This window comes from Melanotaenia boesemani, chromosome 8 (assembly GCF_017639745.1).
Source record: "Melanotaenia boesemani isolate fMelBoe1 chromosome 8, fMelBoe1.pri, whole genome shotgun sequence".
Classification (NCBI taxonomy): Eukaryota; Metazoa; Chordata; class Actinopteri; order Atheriniformes; family Melanotaeniidae; genus Melanotaenia; species Melanotaenia boesemani.
In genome coordinates, this window is record NC_055689.1 from 1,624,488 (window position 1) to 1,642,183 (window position 17,696).

Here is a 17,696-nt window from a genome sequence, read left to right on the forward strand (position 1 = left end):
CCCTGAAGACAGGGATGTCTGCAGGTCCGAGCGCATCGCTGAGCGGGTCATCGTCTCCGGCCTGGATGTGGAACAGCAGGTAAGCCAGAGCATACACTGCTATGTTGGCTATGACGGTGAAGGCATACCTGCACACACAGAGACGTACTCGTTCAGGACCGGTCAGCCACCTTGCTGCGTGCCCATGTTTGAGTTTAAATGCTTACCTGTAAGCAGTGAGCTCGACTTTGGCGTGCTCGCAGGTGACCAGCTCTGGAATCAGGGACAGGTGGGAGATCTGCGTAGCGGCCCAGCCGAACTGGAAGATGATGATGAACGGGATGAAGTAGATCAAACTGGCCCACTGAGGGGTAGAGGAGTCGCAGCCCGGACACTGGTTAAAGATGAAGACGAAGGACAGCACCACACTCAATGTACCTGCATGTAACAAACACATACAGGATGTAACACACACACACACACACACACACACGCACAAGACGCACACGGTATAGAAAGAAAATGAATGGAAGTCAATGGAGTCGGTGGAGCTGTACTCTGTGCTCTGAGGCGATTTGAGAGAAAACCATAAGGCTGATCACAATTAGGGCTGCTCGATTATGGGAAAAATGATAATCACAATTATTTTGATTAAAATTGAGATCTCGATTATTTAACACGATTATAGATAAGATAAGAGGTTTGAGGGGGGGGGGGACAACATTTGAAGTGTTTAGTTTACTGTAGCGCGACATTTCTATACGGCTCTGGTGAGGCTTTACCACAGGTCCGTAGCGGTGGCGAAACATCGGACTGTCACCACGTCTTTCACACACCCTCACTACACTCATCACACAGGGAAGAAAGAGACAGTCCACTAACATGGTGGTGAGATGGCAGTGATGCCGTTTGTCCAAAGTGTTGATGAGTTTCTTAAATCCCGGATTGTTCACTGTGTTAATTGAGAAAAAAGTTCTGTTTATAACGTTTCTCTCTGTGACTCTGGGAGCTGGTGGATGATTTAGTTGCGACTCACAAAAATTGAACATTTTTCTGTTTTTTTGTGTTGTGTTGCAAGCCCCCGTGTGCACGTCTGTGTGCACGAACGCAACATTTTACATGCACGACTGTCGCTTGGCTTGAGGAAGGCAACTATTTTTGCTTCCTCGCGCAAGTTTACATAGAAAATGATGGAGAAGGAGCGACTCCACCTCCCGTGTGTCCAGGTGTCTGCAACTCGTTCTGAATAAAACTAAAGCGGTTGTGGGAGGAGTCTGCAGCTGTGGGAGGAGTCTGCAGCTGTGGGAGGAGTCTGCAGCTGTGGGACGAGTCTGCAGCAGTGGGAGGAGTCTACAGCAAAGCGCTGCAATGACAGCTGCGCTCGATTTAAAAACAGGACAAATTGAAGGACAAAAAATAATCGGACCATTTCATTTTTATGATCGTTCAAAACCCAGATCGTAATTGCGATTAAAATTCGATTAATTGCCCAGCCCTAATCACAATGATGGTCACGTTGGGTGAAAGAAGATAGAAATGCCTACATTTTGAGGTATAATTTGTATATGTTCAGGAGAAACTGTGGGTGTGAACGAAGTTTGTTTGAGAAATTTTCAGAACAATTTTGAGGGACAAAGAGTATGTGACATCATCAACCTAGAATGCCAAAGCCCCGAACATAATAAGCAGATTAGGCATGAAATATTTCAATATGTGTGTCTTAATATCTTCAGCACTGGCATCCATAATTAAATTACTGAGCAGTTTAATCAGCATTCAAATAAACAACAAAAGGCAGATCTGTCACTCAAGATTTAAGTTGAATATCCGTCTAAACTTCTACAGAAAGCACTCAGGCAAAGTGGCAGAGAGATGAAAAATGTGCTCATTTCAGTCTCTGTCCTGCACCGTTGGATTTTCTACAGATTAAAACAAATGCAGGACTTTAGTTTAGCTTCATGATGATGAGAAGAAGCAACACAAACAAACAAGAATCAGCAAAGATCTATTAACAGCCCCAAATTCATACCATATGGCCTCTCACGTTTACATCTACTCTCAAAGCTGTTCTTTGCCCGCTCTTTTTAAACCCATCCATGTCCAGCCGCTATCTTTGACTTGTCATGGCGGTGTAACAAGTGTGAAGTTAACCTTTTTACAGAGAATCCATCCCACTGCGCTCCCCTCTAACAGCTGTTGTTAAGCCATCTATAAAACACCATCTGGCCTAAAAAGCTCCATAAAATGCACATTAATGCTTAGAAAGAGAGCAGAGTCCATGAAGCTGAGATACATGAAAACCTTTAAAGAGGTCATGTAGACAACAGCTGACTGACACCCCCACCCCCTCTTCCCCAAAACAAAAAGATCAGATTGCAACACACATGTACTTCATCATTTTTTCTAATTGCGGCACAGTAAAGGTTGGCTTCAGAAGAAATGACACATCCTCACTTACCAACTAAATGCCATGTCTTCCTCTTTCCATAGTTTCCACATCCGGGTGTTTGGTCCGACTCATAGCCAATGAGAGGCGTGCAGATGCCATCAGCTGCCTGCCCAACCAGCAACAACACACCTACAGCAATACCAAGCAGAGAATGAGAAGCATGACAAGAACACACAGCGACTCCAGGAAATGTAAACACACACTGGAAATGTGCCAGTTACACAGCACTGCAGCAAATACCTTACTAATAAGTTCAAACTGGAAATTAAACTGGAAAATTTCTCAGGAATCTTAATTTCTGGTTAGAAAACTGACAGAAAAGGCAAACAGGAGTCAGGTGATACAGGTCCTACAAGGGCAGCAAGATGACATTTTTCTATTTAAAAATCAGGACCACCTGGAAGCAGGAGGAAGACATTATTATACATACTGATATGGAATTATGTGTACATGTCCTAACAATGTGATACAAAGGAATGTGTGTGATTTGGTACATGGATGCTGTTGCTGTGTATCACTGCATGTGACTGTAAGGACCGTTCTCAGTGACATCACACTGGCAAAACGCCAGCTGGGACCTGAAGTAGTGACTATTAACGATGGCTGGGCGACAAAACGTGAGTCGATAACGATTATCTACCGTCATTTTTTACTCTACATGCTGCGTCATACAGAAGGAGGGAGACACACACCTGTCAGTCAGCAGCACTGAGTGTGTGTATGTGAGTGTGTGGAGGTGAGTGTGTGTATGTGAGCGTGTGGAGGTGAGTGTGTGTATGTGAGCGTGTGGAGGTGAGTGTGTGTATGTGAGTGTGTGTATGTGAGCGTGTGGAGGTGAGTGTGTGTATGTGAGCGTGTGGAGGTGAGTGTGTGTATGTGAGTGTGTGTATGTGAGCGTGTGGAGGTGAGTGTGTGTATGTGAGCGTGTGGAGGTGAGTGTGTGTATGTGAGTGTGTGTATGTGAGCGTGTGGAGGTGAGTGTGTGTATGTGAGCGTGTGGAGGTGAGCGTGTGGAGGTGAGTGTGTGTATGTGAGCGTGTGGAGGTGAGTGTGTGTATGTGAGCGTGTGGAGGTGAGTGTGTGTATGTGAGCGTGTGGAGGTGAGCGTGTGTATGTGAGCGTGTGGAGGTGAGTGTGTGTATGTGAGTGTGTGTATGTGAGCGTGTGGATGTGAGCGTGTGTATGTGAGCGTGTGGAGGTGAGTGTGTGTATGTGAGTGTGTGGAAGTGAGTGTGTGTATGTGAGCGTGTGGAGGTGAGTGTGTGTATGTGAGTGTGTGTATGTGAGCGTGTGGAGGTGAGTGTGTGTATGTGAGCGTGTGGAGGTGAGTGTGTGTATGTGAGCGTGTGGAGGTGAGTGTGTGTATGTGAGTGTGTGTATGTGAGCGTGTGGAGGTGAGTGTGTGTATGTGAGCGTGTGGAGGTGAGTGTGTGTATGTGAGCGTGTGGAGGTGAGTGTGTGTATGTGAGTGTGTGGAGGTGAGTGTGTATGTGAGCGTGTGGAGGTGAGTGTGTGTATGTGTGTGTGTGTATGTGAGCGTGTGTATGTGAGCGTGTGTATGTGAGCGTGTGGAGGTGAGTGTGTGTATGTGAGTGTGTGGAAGTGAGTGTGTGTATGTGAGCGTGTGGAGGTGAGTGTGTGTATGTGAGCGTGTGGAGGTGAGTGTGTGGAGGTGAGTGTGTGTATGTGAGCGTGTGGAGGTGAGTGTGTGTATGTGAGTGTGTGGAGGTGAGTGTGTGTATGTGAGCGTGTGGAGGTGAGTGTGTGTATGTGAGTGTGTGTATGTAAGCGTGTGGAGGTGAGTGTGTGTATGTGAGCGTGTGGAGGTGAGTGTGTGTATGTGAGTGTGTGTATGTGAGCGTGTGGAGGTGAGTGTGTGTATGTGAGCGTGTGGAGGTGAGTGTGTGTATGTGAGTGTGTGTATGTGAGCGTGTGGAGGTGAGTGTGTGTATGTGAGCGTGTGGAGGTGAGTGTGTGTATGTGAGTGTGTGTATGTGAGCGTGTGGAGGTGAGTGTGTGTATGTGAGCGTGTGGAGGTGAGTGTGTGTATGTGAGTGTGTGTATGTGAGCGTGTGGAGGTGAGTGTGTGTATGTGAGCGTGTGGAGGTGAGCGTGTGGAGGTGAGTGTGTGTATGTGAGCGTGTGGAGGTGAGTGTGTGTATGTGAGCGTGTGGAGGTGAGTGTGTGTATGTGAGCGTGTGGAGGTGAGTGTGTGTATGTGAGCGTGTGGAGGTGAGTGTGTGTATGTGAGCGTGTGGAGGTGAGTGTGTGTATGTGAGCGTGTGGAGGTGAGTGTGTGTATGTGAGTGTGTGTATGTGAGCGTGTGGATGTGAGCGTGTGTATGTGAGCGTGTGGAGGTGAGTGTGTGTATGTGAGTGTGTGGAAGTGAGTGTGTGTATGTGAGCGTGTGGAGGTGAGTGTGTGTATGTGAGTGTGTGTATGTGAGCGTGTGGAGGTGAGTGTGTGTATGTGAGCGTGTGGAGGTGAGTGTGTGTATGTGAGCGTGTGGAGGTGAGTGTGTGTATGTGAGTGTGTGTATGTGAGCGTGTGGAGGTGAGTGTGTGTATGTGAGCGTGTGGAGGTGAGTGTGTGTATGTGAGCGTGTGGAGGTGAGTGTGTGTATGTGAGTGTGTGGAGGTGAGTGTGTATGTGAGCGTGTGGAGGTGAGTGTGTGTATGTGTGTGTGTGTATGTGAGCGTGTGTATGTGAGCGTGTGTATGTGAGCGTGTGGAGGTGAGTGTGTGTATGTGAGTGTGTGGAAGTGAGTGTGTGTATGTGAGCGTGTGGAGGTGAGTGTGTGTATGTGAGCGTGTGGAGGTGAGTGTGTGGAGGTGAGTGTGTGTATGTGAGTGTGTGTATGTGAGCGTGTGGAGGTGAGTGTGTGTATGTGAGTGTGTGGAGGTGAGTGTGTGTATGTGAGCGTGTGGAGGTGAGTGTGTGTATGTGAGTGTGTGTATGTAAGCGTGTGGAGGTGAGTGTGTGTATGTGAGCGTGTGGAGGTGAGTGTGTGTATGTGAGTGTGTGTATGTGAGCGTGTGGAGGTGAGTGTGTGTATGTGAGTGTGTGGAGGTGAGTGTGTGTATGTGAGCGTGTGGAGGTGAGTGTGTGTATGTGAGCGTGTGGAGGTGAGTGTGTGTATGTGAGTGTGTGTATGTGAGTGTGTGTATGTGAGCGTGTGTATGTGAGCGTGTGGAGGTGAGTGTGTGTATGTGAGCGTGTGGAGGTGAGTGTGTGTATGTGAGTGTGTGTATGTGAGTGTGTGTATGTGAGCGTGTGTATGTGAGCGTGTGGAGGTGAGTGTGTGTATGTGAGCGTGTGGAGGTGAGTGTGTGTATGTGAGTGTGTGTATGTGAGCGTGTGGAGGTGAGTGTGTGTATGTGAGTGTGTGGAGGTGAGTGTGTGTATGTGAGTGTGTGGAGGTGATAAAAAAGGACACACAACACTTGGTGTGCTTTGACTTCTTGAAAACTGATGACGTACAGGGAAGCCTGTCTGTAAAATGTGTCACCGGCTGGTTCCAACCAGGACTGGAAACACAGCAAACCCTTTTCATCGCTTTAAAGTGGTATCCCAGCAACGACACCGAGAGCATGAAAACCCACGAAAAGTCCAACAAGCTGCTCCACGCCCTGGTGGTTCTGCTGCTGTTAGCGGGGCACCAAAACAACAATCATCAAAGGAGCCCCGTTTCTACGCCCTAACCCCACATGGGAAGCGGTCTACAACAGAGCAGAGCTCTGACCAACGCAGTGTCACCTTCTGGCCAAAGATGTGATGCCCAGGACCACCGGAGAGAAAGACGAGTTCAGTAAAGGAATTAAAGTGCTGCATGTACGAGCTCCCAGGCAGAAACTGCTCTGCCCAGCTTTACGAACAGTGTTGTTGTTGTCTCGTGCTCACTCGGGAGTTCTCTGTGTTGTCTGGCCACTCTGCTACAGAGACGTTCGATCTCCTGCCCTCAGGGAAACAGTATCGCTATTAAATGCACCACATGTCGTCATACTAAAAGTTTTTTTTCACAAGCTGTCATGACTTTCAACAATGTACTTTGAAAGACCTCAGACATGCACTTTACTGTTTTAGTTACTTCTTTTACTGCTATTTATTTATACAGTGTTTTTATTGTTTCTTAGTATTGTGTGTTTTAGGATGTGTTGTTTTTTTAGGTTTGTGTTTCGTATGTTTTGTTTTGTCTGTTAAATGTTGACAGTGAACTTTGAGTTTCTTGCAACTGTTTTCCAGTGTTGTTTCTTTTCTGCAAATGGCAAATAAAGTGAACTTGTGGGAAACTAGAAAATGTGCTGAGGGATGTCAAACATTTTGTCACTACCGCCGACTTTTGGTCCAGCCGAACCTCGGAGCCGTACATGAGCCTCAGCATCCATTATGTTGACGAGGACTGGGCACTTCAACGCTTGCAGACAGTGAACTTTCCGGAGGACCATACTGCTGAAATGAGGATGACCCTGCAGATTGGGGCTTCACCGAGGACAGGTGTGCATAACAACAGACAACACAGCCAACGTTGTCAAGGCTGCAGCACTCAGTGGACTCGCCTTCAGTGTTTTGTTCACCAGCTGCATCTAACCATTGGTAAGTAAATGAACATTTTAAACTATCCAAAATATCCCAGCTTATTTTACATGTCACATATTTGTTATATCAGGCTGATGTTTTATTAGGTATAATTAAATATAGCCCATAACTATAATACACACTGTGAGAACTGTAATGCTATATTACTTATTACTCAGGTTAACATATCATCTGTGTTTGCATTTTGTTTTCTTATTTATCCTCAGAGAAACAGAAGAAGCAGAATAATAGGTAGATTAAGTCTGAGAGATTGGAAAATGTATGTCTTAATATCCTCAATTTGGTGCCCATTAATAAATTACTGCACAGTTTAATCTGCATTCAAACAAACAACAGGCAGATCTGTCATTTAAAGTTGAAATTAAACATCTTCTAAACTTCAGTAAAAAGCAATCAGGTAACCATGCAGCAAGATGGCAAAGAGACGATGATGAGTTCAAAGAAAATGGTTTTTTTCGTATGTGTCCTCTACAGATTCTGTAAAGGTTCAAATGGAGGACTTTAGTTGGATCTCGTAAGTGTGAGCAGAAGTTACACAAAGAGACAAGAATCAGTTAAGATCAGTGGGAACAACCAGATAAAGTCAGATAACCATTCATATCTGCAGGTATGAATACAGAGGGACAGTGTTGGAGCTGATGACCAATCATCAGCTCCAACACTGACACAACTACAGGAAAATAAGCAGGATGGTGAAAACTGGAGCTGTTTGACACAACAGAACCATCCTCTGAGGGCGACAATAATCCAGAACCCACCAGCTGCTGAATGGAGGAATATGGAGCTATGAATGGTGTCATTTATATCTCCAGTTTTGTAAGTTATATATAATAATAATAATAATAATTCATTTTTACTTTATTAATCCCAATTTGGAAATTCAGCTCTGCATTTGACCCTTCTCCAGACGTAGCGGACTCGATGGGCTGCCATGTTTCTGGGAGCGTTTGGGACTGGTCCACAGTTCTAACGGCGCCTTCACATGTATGTTCTGACTGCAGGACTAACCCATACTTGTAGATTCCATTCGTCCCTGTAGTTTTTGTTTGTTTCAAAAATACAGACACAGGTTACAAAACTTATATTTCTATCTTGGCTCCAAAGCAGGAAAACAATTTTTCCCCCAGAAAGAAAGCAGAGTGATGGAATTACTTAAATCCCTTGTTGATTGAAAATTGATCAGTGAAGATGAAGCAACTTGGAGGAAAGTCAGTTAAAAGGTTAAAGGGAATTTTTACTTCATATCCTGACTGAAAGAATAAAAATTGCGATTTTCACCACGAGGTGACTGAAAACGACAGTGAGGTCATCCGGACAGACTGACCTGCATCTGTGTTTTGGAAGCCCAGCACTGAGTGGTAGAAGACCAGCAGGTAGGTGAACCACATGGAGGCGCACAGGTCGTTCAGAAAGTGTCCCACCGCGTAGCTGAGCTTCCGGAGAGCCGGCAGCGACCTCTCTGTGTCCGACATGATCTCCCGGGGAAGTGGAAAGGTTTAAAACAGAAGCCCAGGTCGCGCGCTCATCTGGTGGACCGGATCAAATAAAAGGATTTAACCCGTTTTCTTTCAGTGTAGTTGTACCAACATGAAGGGAAGCAGCAGTGTCCAGGTTCCTCTTTCTCTAGAAAACACAATAATGAGATATGTTCACTAGGTTAATTACGTGTTACCCCCGTGACGATGCAGCAAACATATCCGTCCTACAATCTTTGAACCCATTTCCTCTTAAAATCAGGTGACAGAAGCAGCAGAGCCAGGAGGAGCGTCTCTGGAGGAATGAAACTGAAACTCGCGGACGTCAGGGACTTTCCGCTTGTTTTCCCTTATATTCACATTAATTCCAGACATATAAAGTCAAATTGTTCCTTAACTTGAGCGTCATGTTTCGTACGACCCAAAGATCTGTGACCTGAAAAAGGACCACCTCTGGTTTAACATTTAACACGTTAGTTAACGCGACCAACATCAGCTAACAGCGCTAACCGGCTAATACACATCTGCTTTTCATACAGATGTAAACAACGAGCCGGCGACGATGACGTACTCGTTACACCGGCCAATGGAAGAGCTGGTTTGTTTCCCTCAGCCAATAGCGGGAGTTACCGTCTGCAAGTTCCTCATGTGACCGCAGTGATAGCCAATCAGCGTATTTCCGCAGTTTCGTAAAGAAGTCATGTGACCACGCTGACTATATAACTAAAAGTGCAACTAAAATAAACAAACTACAAGTAAAACAAATAAGAACATAAGAATAAACACAAATAAAATATATGTATAGAAAGAATAAAGTTATTTTTTTGAAAGAAAAAAATAGAAAATTCAGTACTTGCACTACTGCATTTGCTAAACATAACTGGAATGATATGTTTTGCCAACACATTTAAAAATACAATAAGGCTGCAGACAGGAATGTCCCTAAATGACGCTGCCTCTCTGCAAGTAATAATAATAACAATCAACTATTTACTTAAACTAAACTCACATCACCAGGCCAATCAATGCACATTAAATAAAATAAATGAAAAGAAGCATAAAACAAAGTATATTAATTAGAAATATATCCATCCGTTATCTTCGGCTTATCAAGAGCCAGGTCGCGGGGCAGCTGCCTAAGCAGTGGAAGAGCAGCGGCTCTACTCTGCTCAGCCCCTCCAGGCCACCTTGCCGAGAAAACTCATTTTGGAGGCTTGTATCCATGATCTGGTTCTTTAGGTCACTACCCACAGCTCGTGACCATAGGTGAGGGTAGGAACGTCGATCAACCGGTAAATCGAGAGCTTTGCCTTTTGGCTCAGCTCCTTCTTCACCACGACAGACCGATGCAGAGTCCACATCACTGCAGACGCCGCACCGATCCACCTGTCGATCTCCCGCTCCATCCTTCCCTCACTCGTGAACAAGACCCCGAGATACGTGAACTCCTCCAGTTGGGGCAGGACCCTATTGCAGACCCGGAGAGAGCACTCCACCCTTTTCCGGCTGAGGACCATGGTCTCGGATTTGGAGGTGCTGATTCTCATCACAGCAACTTCACACTCGGCTGCGAATCGTTCCAGTGAGAGCTGAAGATCACGGCCCAACGAAGCCAACAGAGCTACATCATCTGCAAAGAGCAGAGACCCAATCCTGAGGCCACCAAACCGGATCCCCTGGGCGTGATGGGGGATCATCAGATTTGTTTCCAGTGAGGGTTGGACTCTGCCAAGGCTGCCCTTTGTCTCTCAATCTGTTCATAACTTTATGGACAGAATTTCTAGGTGCCACCGAAGTGTTGAGGGGATCCGGTTTAGTGGCCTCAGGATTGGGTCTCTGTTTTTTCTAGATGATTTGGTTCAGGACCAGGACTGGAGGGACTACACGTCTCGGCTGGCGAATCTGGGAAGGAAACATGTTCAGCATAAAAAATAATTTTAAAAGCCCAGACTTTCCTCTCCCTGGACGAGCTGGTGAATGTGGCCGGTGAGAGGGAAGTCTGGGTTTTCCTGCTTAGGCAGGGATCTCCTGGGTTCTCCCAGTTACGAGGCGTAGAGTAAAACCACAATCACTGTGGCCAGTGTTTGGTGTTTTTCCAGCTTCTCGTCTTCTGTTCAGGATGCCTGCGTGTAACACTGCTGACTTCTTCTGTGGTTTATCTACCACCAGGATGACCAGTTGGATCCAGACTCATCACTAGTTCATCAGACTGGATCTGCCACAGGATCCTAGCTCTCTAACCATCTCTGTTATATAAACAATAAATACTATATATACTGTATACACACACACACCCCTTTAAATAACAAGAAATTTTCATTGTGTTTGGTTGTTTTTTAATATCATTTTCATCCCCCAACTCAAATAGAAAGAGGGAAACCAAAACAAAGGAAAAAATTTAAAGTTATTTTAAAAAGTACATTTTGAGGAGCACACTAGAAACTACACGAAAAGAGAAAAAAAAACCTGAAGAAGAAAAAGAAAAGCTTTAATAGAACAATCGTTTTTAGTAACAAATTAAAATGGAGAAAACAAAGCAGAGATTTTACATAAACATCTTTTTTAAAGTTTTGATTCTGGTGGTTTTAAGAGTGAATGAGAAACACATGAAACCCAGTCCGTTGCAGGAAGTAGACCGAGCCGCTCGGTGTGCAACAGCTGAACTGCTTCGTCCTCATGTCCACCAAGTCTCTGACGAGCTAAGAAACGTGTGTAGCGTGGTTTATAAAGGTGTACGTCAACATGTGGTCCATCAGTCGCTCATCTCGTCCACTCCTTGGAAATACAGGTCATTCTCCTCTGAGCCAGTCAGTACGCAAGAAGAAAAGAAAAACTCCAGTAAAGCAGTTAAATCCAGCCTGTCAGAGTTACAGCGGCTGTGCTGGTCGGAGACCATCAGTCCACCGTTTTAAAATCTGTGGTCAAAATGTTCCCATCCCCCTCCTCCATCCAGAGCAGTAGAAACCACTAGACCAGCTGGGCTGGCCGAAGGCGGACTACAGAGACTCCTTCAGCAGAGGTGCGAGGGATGGCAGGAGAACAGGTTTAAGGACCATGATGGGAGAAAGAGCCAGAGAGAAGGGAGAAAACGGAAAGAAAATGGAGGTTTCCATCTCCTGGTTTTCATTTGTGCCTCTGGAGAGCTTTCCTCTTTCTCCTCTTGAAGAAACAGCAGCACCTGTAAAACACCAGACATCACTTCAACAATTAAACTTTAAATCTGATCAGATCTGGTTGAAAACCAGCAGCTGTACCGTCATTGGATTCTTTTCCCCCAGCTGAACAGCTGATTGGCTGGCAGCATCCGAGTCTGATGAGTTTCAGACCTGATTGTGTTAGCTATAGGACACAGTGGACAGGGTGGGACTGGACAGGGAAAACCAGACTGACTGGTCCCTTTTATTCCAGATAATAAAACATCTTGTTTTGTTTTTTAGATTGGTAGCAGTCCAAATGCAGAAATATTAACAGCTGGAACTGCAGCCAAAGCATCAAACATGGCTGCAGGAGGAATGCTCCCAGACCCCTTCCCTATGTGGAAAATTCAGTCCTTACATGACTTCATCTGCTCAACATAACTGGAACAAAATCATGTAAAGAAAAATAAATAAGCTTTTATGTTAATTAAAAAAGTAGACAAGAAGCCAGAAAAATGTTTCTGTGAAAGTTAAAGAGCGCTGGACTCCAGCCAGTCTCAGCAGGTTCGCGTGTTTGTTGTTTACCATGTGTAACATGGTGTTTTTATTTCCCCATGAAGAGACCAGGACATTCTTACTTGGTGTCATCAGCAACTTCCACCTCTGCGTTGGCTGTGATTGGTGCGTTGGAGTGTCCAGCAGTGGGGTCGTCTGTGTTCAGCTCCCCATTGGTGGAACTCATCACCTACAGGAACAAATCAGAGGAAAAGGTGGGAGAAGTTTCATCTCTTTATACCAGGAAAACACAAGCATCGGTAAAACAGACCGTTTGGAAATAAACACGTTTCCATCCCAGATTCTATTTTTCCTTGTTGCGTTACAAAGAAAAGGAATGTAGACGGATTAACGTGGACATAAAAACACAGAAGCTTCACATCTCCACAAGTACATGCAGGGTTGGACTTTCCTTTTACCGACTAAAAATCCAGAATTTTAACTTCAAATTGATTCAAATGAACTTTGTTTCTACGGAGAATTAAAACTTCATGCACCCAAGTTAGATTAGAAAGACTGGTGCTAACTGAATTGGCAGGGAAATTACATTTAATTCCAAAAGAAAATCCAAATGAACATCAGCAGGGAAATTAAATTTAATCCGATAAAAAAACTATATAAACTATAAAAAAGAAATAAATATCAGCATAAAAATAAAAAATATCAAAAATCTTAAATGGTTAATTTACCATTAAAAAAATGAAAATACAATAAAATGATAATAAAAAAGAAAAAACTGCTGGCAGGAAGAAAAAAACAAACCAACAAACTGGCAGTGAAATAATAAAAAAAGCGTGACAGACCACCTGAAAATGGACCAACGGCGAAGACGTTTATAACGAAGATCACTTTCACCAAGCTGCTCAGTCAGAAAGACCACCAAGACGGATTATTCTGACTGATGTTCTCCTTTACGGAACAGATGCCCGGATGTTTTCAGATCAGCTCTAAGCGCAGGAAGGGTCGGAAAAGAAACAGCCATCACACCTGAAACCAGCTCCTCCCAGTTTACAAACAGGAGGAGAACCAGTTATTCACCACAGCATCGCTCAGACCAGCATGCTAACAGGAGATCATCCTACATGGAAGTTTAGCCGTGATCGCTGCCGGACGTCGTCTTTAAGTAACTCTAACTGTGATTTAAAGGAGCCGAGGTCAAATAATCAGGATTTATTTATCTGGAAATTCTTGAATCTTTAACGTTTGCATCATAAAAAAAGAAGAGAAAATGTTTTCATTTTTTTCCTTTTCATTTGGACAATAATAACAATAAATGTATTTTTAACAAATAGTTGCAATAACAGGAAATAATATCGTAACAACAGTTAAATGGTCCAAACTAGAAAACATAATGGGAAAAACACTTCTGGCAATACACACTAAAGCCAAGCAGCAGAGATAACTCAGCAGGTTTATTTCTACTAATTTGAATAAAAATTCATTATAGTCACTGAAAAATTGGCCCCGCTAAGCCGCGGAGCAGGCTGTTAAAGGGTTAATATTCTGCCTGACATTTCCTCATCGTCTGTATGAAGCAACAGAGAAACATGTGAATCTAACAAACACCACAAGGTGGCAGCAAACCACACTTTTCTTCTCTTGTTTTTTTGTTTACAAGACAAGATTTTTTCATGCTGGTTCGGAGGCTGTGCTGCTTAAGTTATTTCTGAGTTTCCATGGCAACGGAAGAGTTGTTTATCAATGGGATCAACTGAGTAAGCTCTCCAAAACCTAGATAATCAGGGAAATAACATCAATTCCCACACGATTTAAATGCTTCTCCAACTGAAGCCTCTTGATGACCCACTGATTTGAGTCAGGAGTGTTGCAGCAGGGAAACATCTAAAACCCGCAGGACCCTGGTCCAAGAGGTCTGCAGTTGGTAGTCCCTGGCTTAGAGGAAGACATGGCTGCTGATTGTTGCATCACCTGGCCTTTCTTGACAACAATTATGAATTATGAGCCATAACCCTAACGAGCTAATTAAGGTCTGACAGCTCAAATCTCCGGGGATTCTCAAACTTTTACAGGTTGCCTTTTTTTCACCACTATAAGTGTACCAAACAAAAATAATACACTGAGTTCCACTCTCCAGGAGGATAGCTCCTTTGCTTCAGCTACAGCAGAGACACAGAGCCTGTGGCGAGGGATGCGGACCATCACGGACTACAGCCCCCCTGCAGACCTGTGACAGCTCCACCTCTCTGCTAAACGAGCTAAACGACTTCTTTGCTTGTTCTGAAGTACATAGCAGGACACCTGCACAGAAGTCTCCACCCCCTCCTGACAAACAGGTGTGACTCTGTCCCCGGACAGTGTGAGGAGGACACTCAGCAGGATCAATGCTCCAAAGCTTCTGGTCCTGATAACATACCTGCTTGTGTGCTGAGGGACTGTGCCGGGGAGCTCACTTCGTGGACATCTTCAACATCTCGCTGAGCCAGGCTGTCGTCCCCACGTGCCTCAAAACCACCACCATCATCCCTGTACCGAAGGTGTCATCGCCCTCCTGTTTCCATGACTACCGTCCGGTAGCCCTCACTCCCATTCTTATGAGGTGCTTCAAACGGCTAGTGATGAAACACACAAAGTCTGTCCTCCCACCCTCTCTGGACCCCTTCCAGTTTGCATATCGGTCACACCATCTACTGATGATGCCATCTCCACTGCCCTCCACACAGCCCTCACACATCTAGACACTAAAGACTCCTATGTCAGAATGTTCATAGACTTCAGTTCAGGATTCAACACAAATCATCCCCCAACAGCTCATCCTGAAACTGGACCAGCTGGGAATTTACGCCTCACTGTGCTGCTGGACCTCCTGACGGGGAGACCACAGGCAGTTCAGGTCAGCAGGAGCACATACAGCATCACCACACTGAACACGGGTCCCTCAAGGATGTGTGCTGAGCCCCCTCCTCCAACCTCCTCATCAGGTTAGCAGATGACACGACTGCGGTGAGTCTCATCAGCAACGAGGATGAGCCAGACTACAGGAGCGAGGTGGACCGCCTGGTCTTGTGGTGTGAACACAGCAATCTGAATGTGGAGAAGATGAAGGGGATGGTTGTGGACTTCAGGAGATCACGCCCCCAGCATGCACCTCTGACCATCAATGGTGCTACGGTGGAGAGAGTGAGCAGCATCAAGTTCCTGGGTGTGCACATCACAGAGGACCTTTCCTGGACCATCACCACATCACTGGCCCAGAAAACCGGCATCACCGTGTGGTATGGCACCTGCTCCACATCGCGCAGGAAGACCCTCCAGTGCAACGTAAGAGCAGATCACCGGTGCCTCTCTGCCCTCCCAGCAAACATCTCCACCTCTCGCCTCACCCATAAAGCCCTCTGCATGGCGAGAGCCCCCACCCACCCATCACACAGCTTCTACAGCCTGCTGCCGTCAGGAAGGAGCCTGCAGACCAGGACCAGCAGACTGAGGGACAGCTTAGTCCACCAGGCTGTCAGGATGCTGAACTCTCTCCCTGCTCTGCCCCCCTTCCACCCACCCTGGACTCTGACACCCCCCATCAACACCTGAACTTTTTAACCTCCCTGAAACAAGCACACAACCAGTTTAACCGGACCAGAAGCTAACTCAGTCTTTTTCCACTAAAACTGTAAACACATATCACACCGACTGTAATTTACCTGGTCTGTTTATTATCGTGTTTTATTTACTTAGTGATAGAACTTGATCAAACTTGTTTTGTTTGTTTCTTTATTGGCTTATATTTTTATTTCATGACGCCGACGTTTGGGAGAACAATAATTTCAGTTTGTCCTGTACGCTGCAGAAGGGACAATAAAGCTGACTTTGACTAAAATGTTGAGATAAATGTGTCATCTTTAACTTTATGCCTTTTGGAGGTCATTTCATCTTCTACTTAACTGTTAACAGGAACAGAAATCTTGACTAAGGGTGCCCAAACCTTTGCATGCTAATGGGAAGGAAGGCCAGCCTTCTGCCGTCAGTCAGCAGTCTGGGTCACACCAGCTCTGAAAACCTCAGCAACCGTCTTTTGTCTTGTTATCTAAATGATATAAAGTGTTAAAAAGGTGATGAATAAGAGTAAAAACTGCTCCATGTGATGCGAGTGACGATGTTTTTTAGATTTCTCTCTGACTAAGCGGGACTGGCTGCAGAGACAGAGGGTCATGCAGGTGGACGGACATAGGAAACCAGCAGAGCTAACCCTTCCTCCCAGTACCTGGACAGACCCGCCCAGCCTATCAGCTGTAAGATGGGAGCCCAGCAGTTCTCGATTGGTGACTGGAGTGGGTTGAGACTCACTGCCTTTCCCCTCTGGAGACTACAGGAGACAGAAGGTTGATCACAGAAGAGACGGAAAGGCAAAGGGAGGAGACACGGGAACGGAGAGGAAAACATGGATGAGGTGGGAATGTAAAGAGGAAATAATGCAGAGGAAGACAAGCAGATGAGACGTGGAAGCACCGGGATGAGGAGAAAAAAATAAAAAGGGAAGAGTGACAGAGGAAAGAAAAGAAATATTGAGTTCAGATTCAGTACTTGGTGGAAGAGAAACAGGAGCACAGTACAGTGAGAGTGACCATGCAAAAGAAAAGATAGACTTTCATGTTTTATTTTGTGGAGGAAGAAAAGTGCAACAATGAAATACATTAATACAGTTTTCACTGAGTGATGTAATGTGCCATTCATTAATTAAAAAAACAATATATTAAATATATTTATCAATAACTACTTCAATGTTTCACTAATATTGGAAATAAATACAAATACACTGTATCAAGTACATAATTACCTAAATATGTTCGTTGTAAGTAAAATGAGAAATAATTTTAAAAACTGATTGAATTAATAATTAAATGTGTTTTCAGCAATTGAAACTAAGCTGATGTTAGGTTCATTGGTCTCTACATTCTCTGTAGAGGTGAGCGGCTTTTTGTCTCTGTGTTGGCCCGGTCATCGGCTGACTACCTGGCCAGGTGAACCTGCCTCTCACCCGCTAATTACAGGGATAGTCTCCAGCTCCCCCGTGACCCTGAACTGGACTAAGCAGTACAGAAGATGGATGGATGAAAGTAAACTAACCTATAACCTGTAAAAACCTATAAAATTAACAATTTAATGTTTCCGGAGCTGCATCATTAATGTTTTAGCCTACTGAACATAAAGAGATAAAGACCTGGACATGAGGTCACGGTTGGTTGTGGGAAGGCCAGTTTACAAAGCATATCAGCACCCTAACCGTCCCGTCCCAACCCGCACCTGCTGGTGGAAACAAGGCTGCGGAGTTCCTCAGGGTTTTGTATTTGGACCAATACTTTCAATGCTGTGCATGCTTCCACTAGGTAATACGGCATAATTTTTCATTTCTATGTGAATAATACTTCAGATTTACATTAATCAGTGTGTTAGATAGAAGTCTTAAAGACACAATGAACTGGACGACTGAATTTTCTCCTTCTAAACTCAGAGTGAGGTTGCTGTGTTTGGACTGGGAGCCTCAGGAAGAC

General features: G+C 45.0%; 2 protein-coding genes and 1 long non-coding RNA gene across 8 annotated transcripts in view; 1 reads left to right on the top strand and 2 right to left on the bottom strand.

Moving 5' to 3' along the window:
• LOC121643880 (major facilitator superfamily domain-containing protein 12-like) overlaps positions 1-9,021 on the bottom strand; it is a 28,699-nt gene extending 19,678 nt beyond the window's left edge. The window contains exons 1-5 of one of the 2 annotated variants that reach the window (XM_041991470.1): positions 8,691-9,021; positions 8,350-8,551; positions 2,438-2,557; positions 207-417; positions 2-128 (exon numbers count right to left, since the gene is read on the bottom strand). In XM_041991470.1, the coding sequence (XP_041847404.1) occupies positions 2-128; positions 207-417; positions 2,438-2,557; positions 8,350-8,497 (606 nt within the window). In that variant the 5' untranslated portion in view covers positions 8,498-8,551; positions 8,691-9,021. Of the gene's footprint in view, position 1; positions 129-206; positions 418-2,437; positions 2,558-8,349 lie in introns of both variants that reach the window. The other variant, XM_041991469.1, reaches the window with a different exon arrangement.
• The window catches only part of LOC121643883, an 18,313-nt gene extending 5,970 nt beyond the window's left edge, over positions 1-12,343 (top strand). Inside the window, exon 3 of the long non-coding RNA XR_006011186.1 lies at positions 12,260-12,343. This is a non-coding gene — a long non-coding RNA (uncharacterized LOC121643883). The remainder of the gene's footprint in view (positions 1-12,259) is intronic.
• LOC121643881 (casein kinase I-like) overlaps positions 10,972-17,696 on the bottom strand; it is a 51,412-nt gene continuing 44,687 nt past the window's right edge. For 3 of the 5 annotated variants that reach the window (XM_041991474.1, XM_041991471.1, XM_041991472.1), the window contains exons 10-12: positions 16,409-16,510; positions 12,276-12,382; positions 10,972-11,678 (exon numbers count right to left, since the gene is read on the bottom strand). In XM_041991474.1, coding sequence (XP_041847408.1) covers positions 11,624-11,678; positions 12,276-12,382; positions 16,409-16,510 — 264 coding nt within the window. In that variant the 3' untranslated portion in view covers positions 10,972-11,623. The remainder of the gene's footprint in view (positions 11,679-12,275; positions 12,383-16,408; positions 16,511-17,696) is intronic. The other 2 variants (XM_041991476.1, XM_041991475.1) reach the window with 1 other exon arrangement.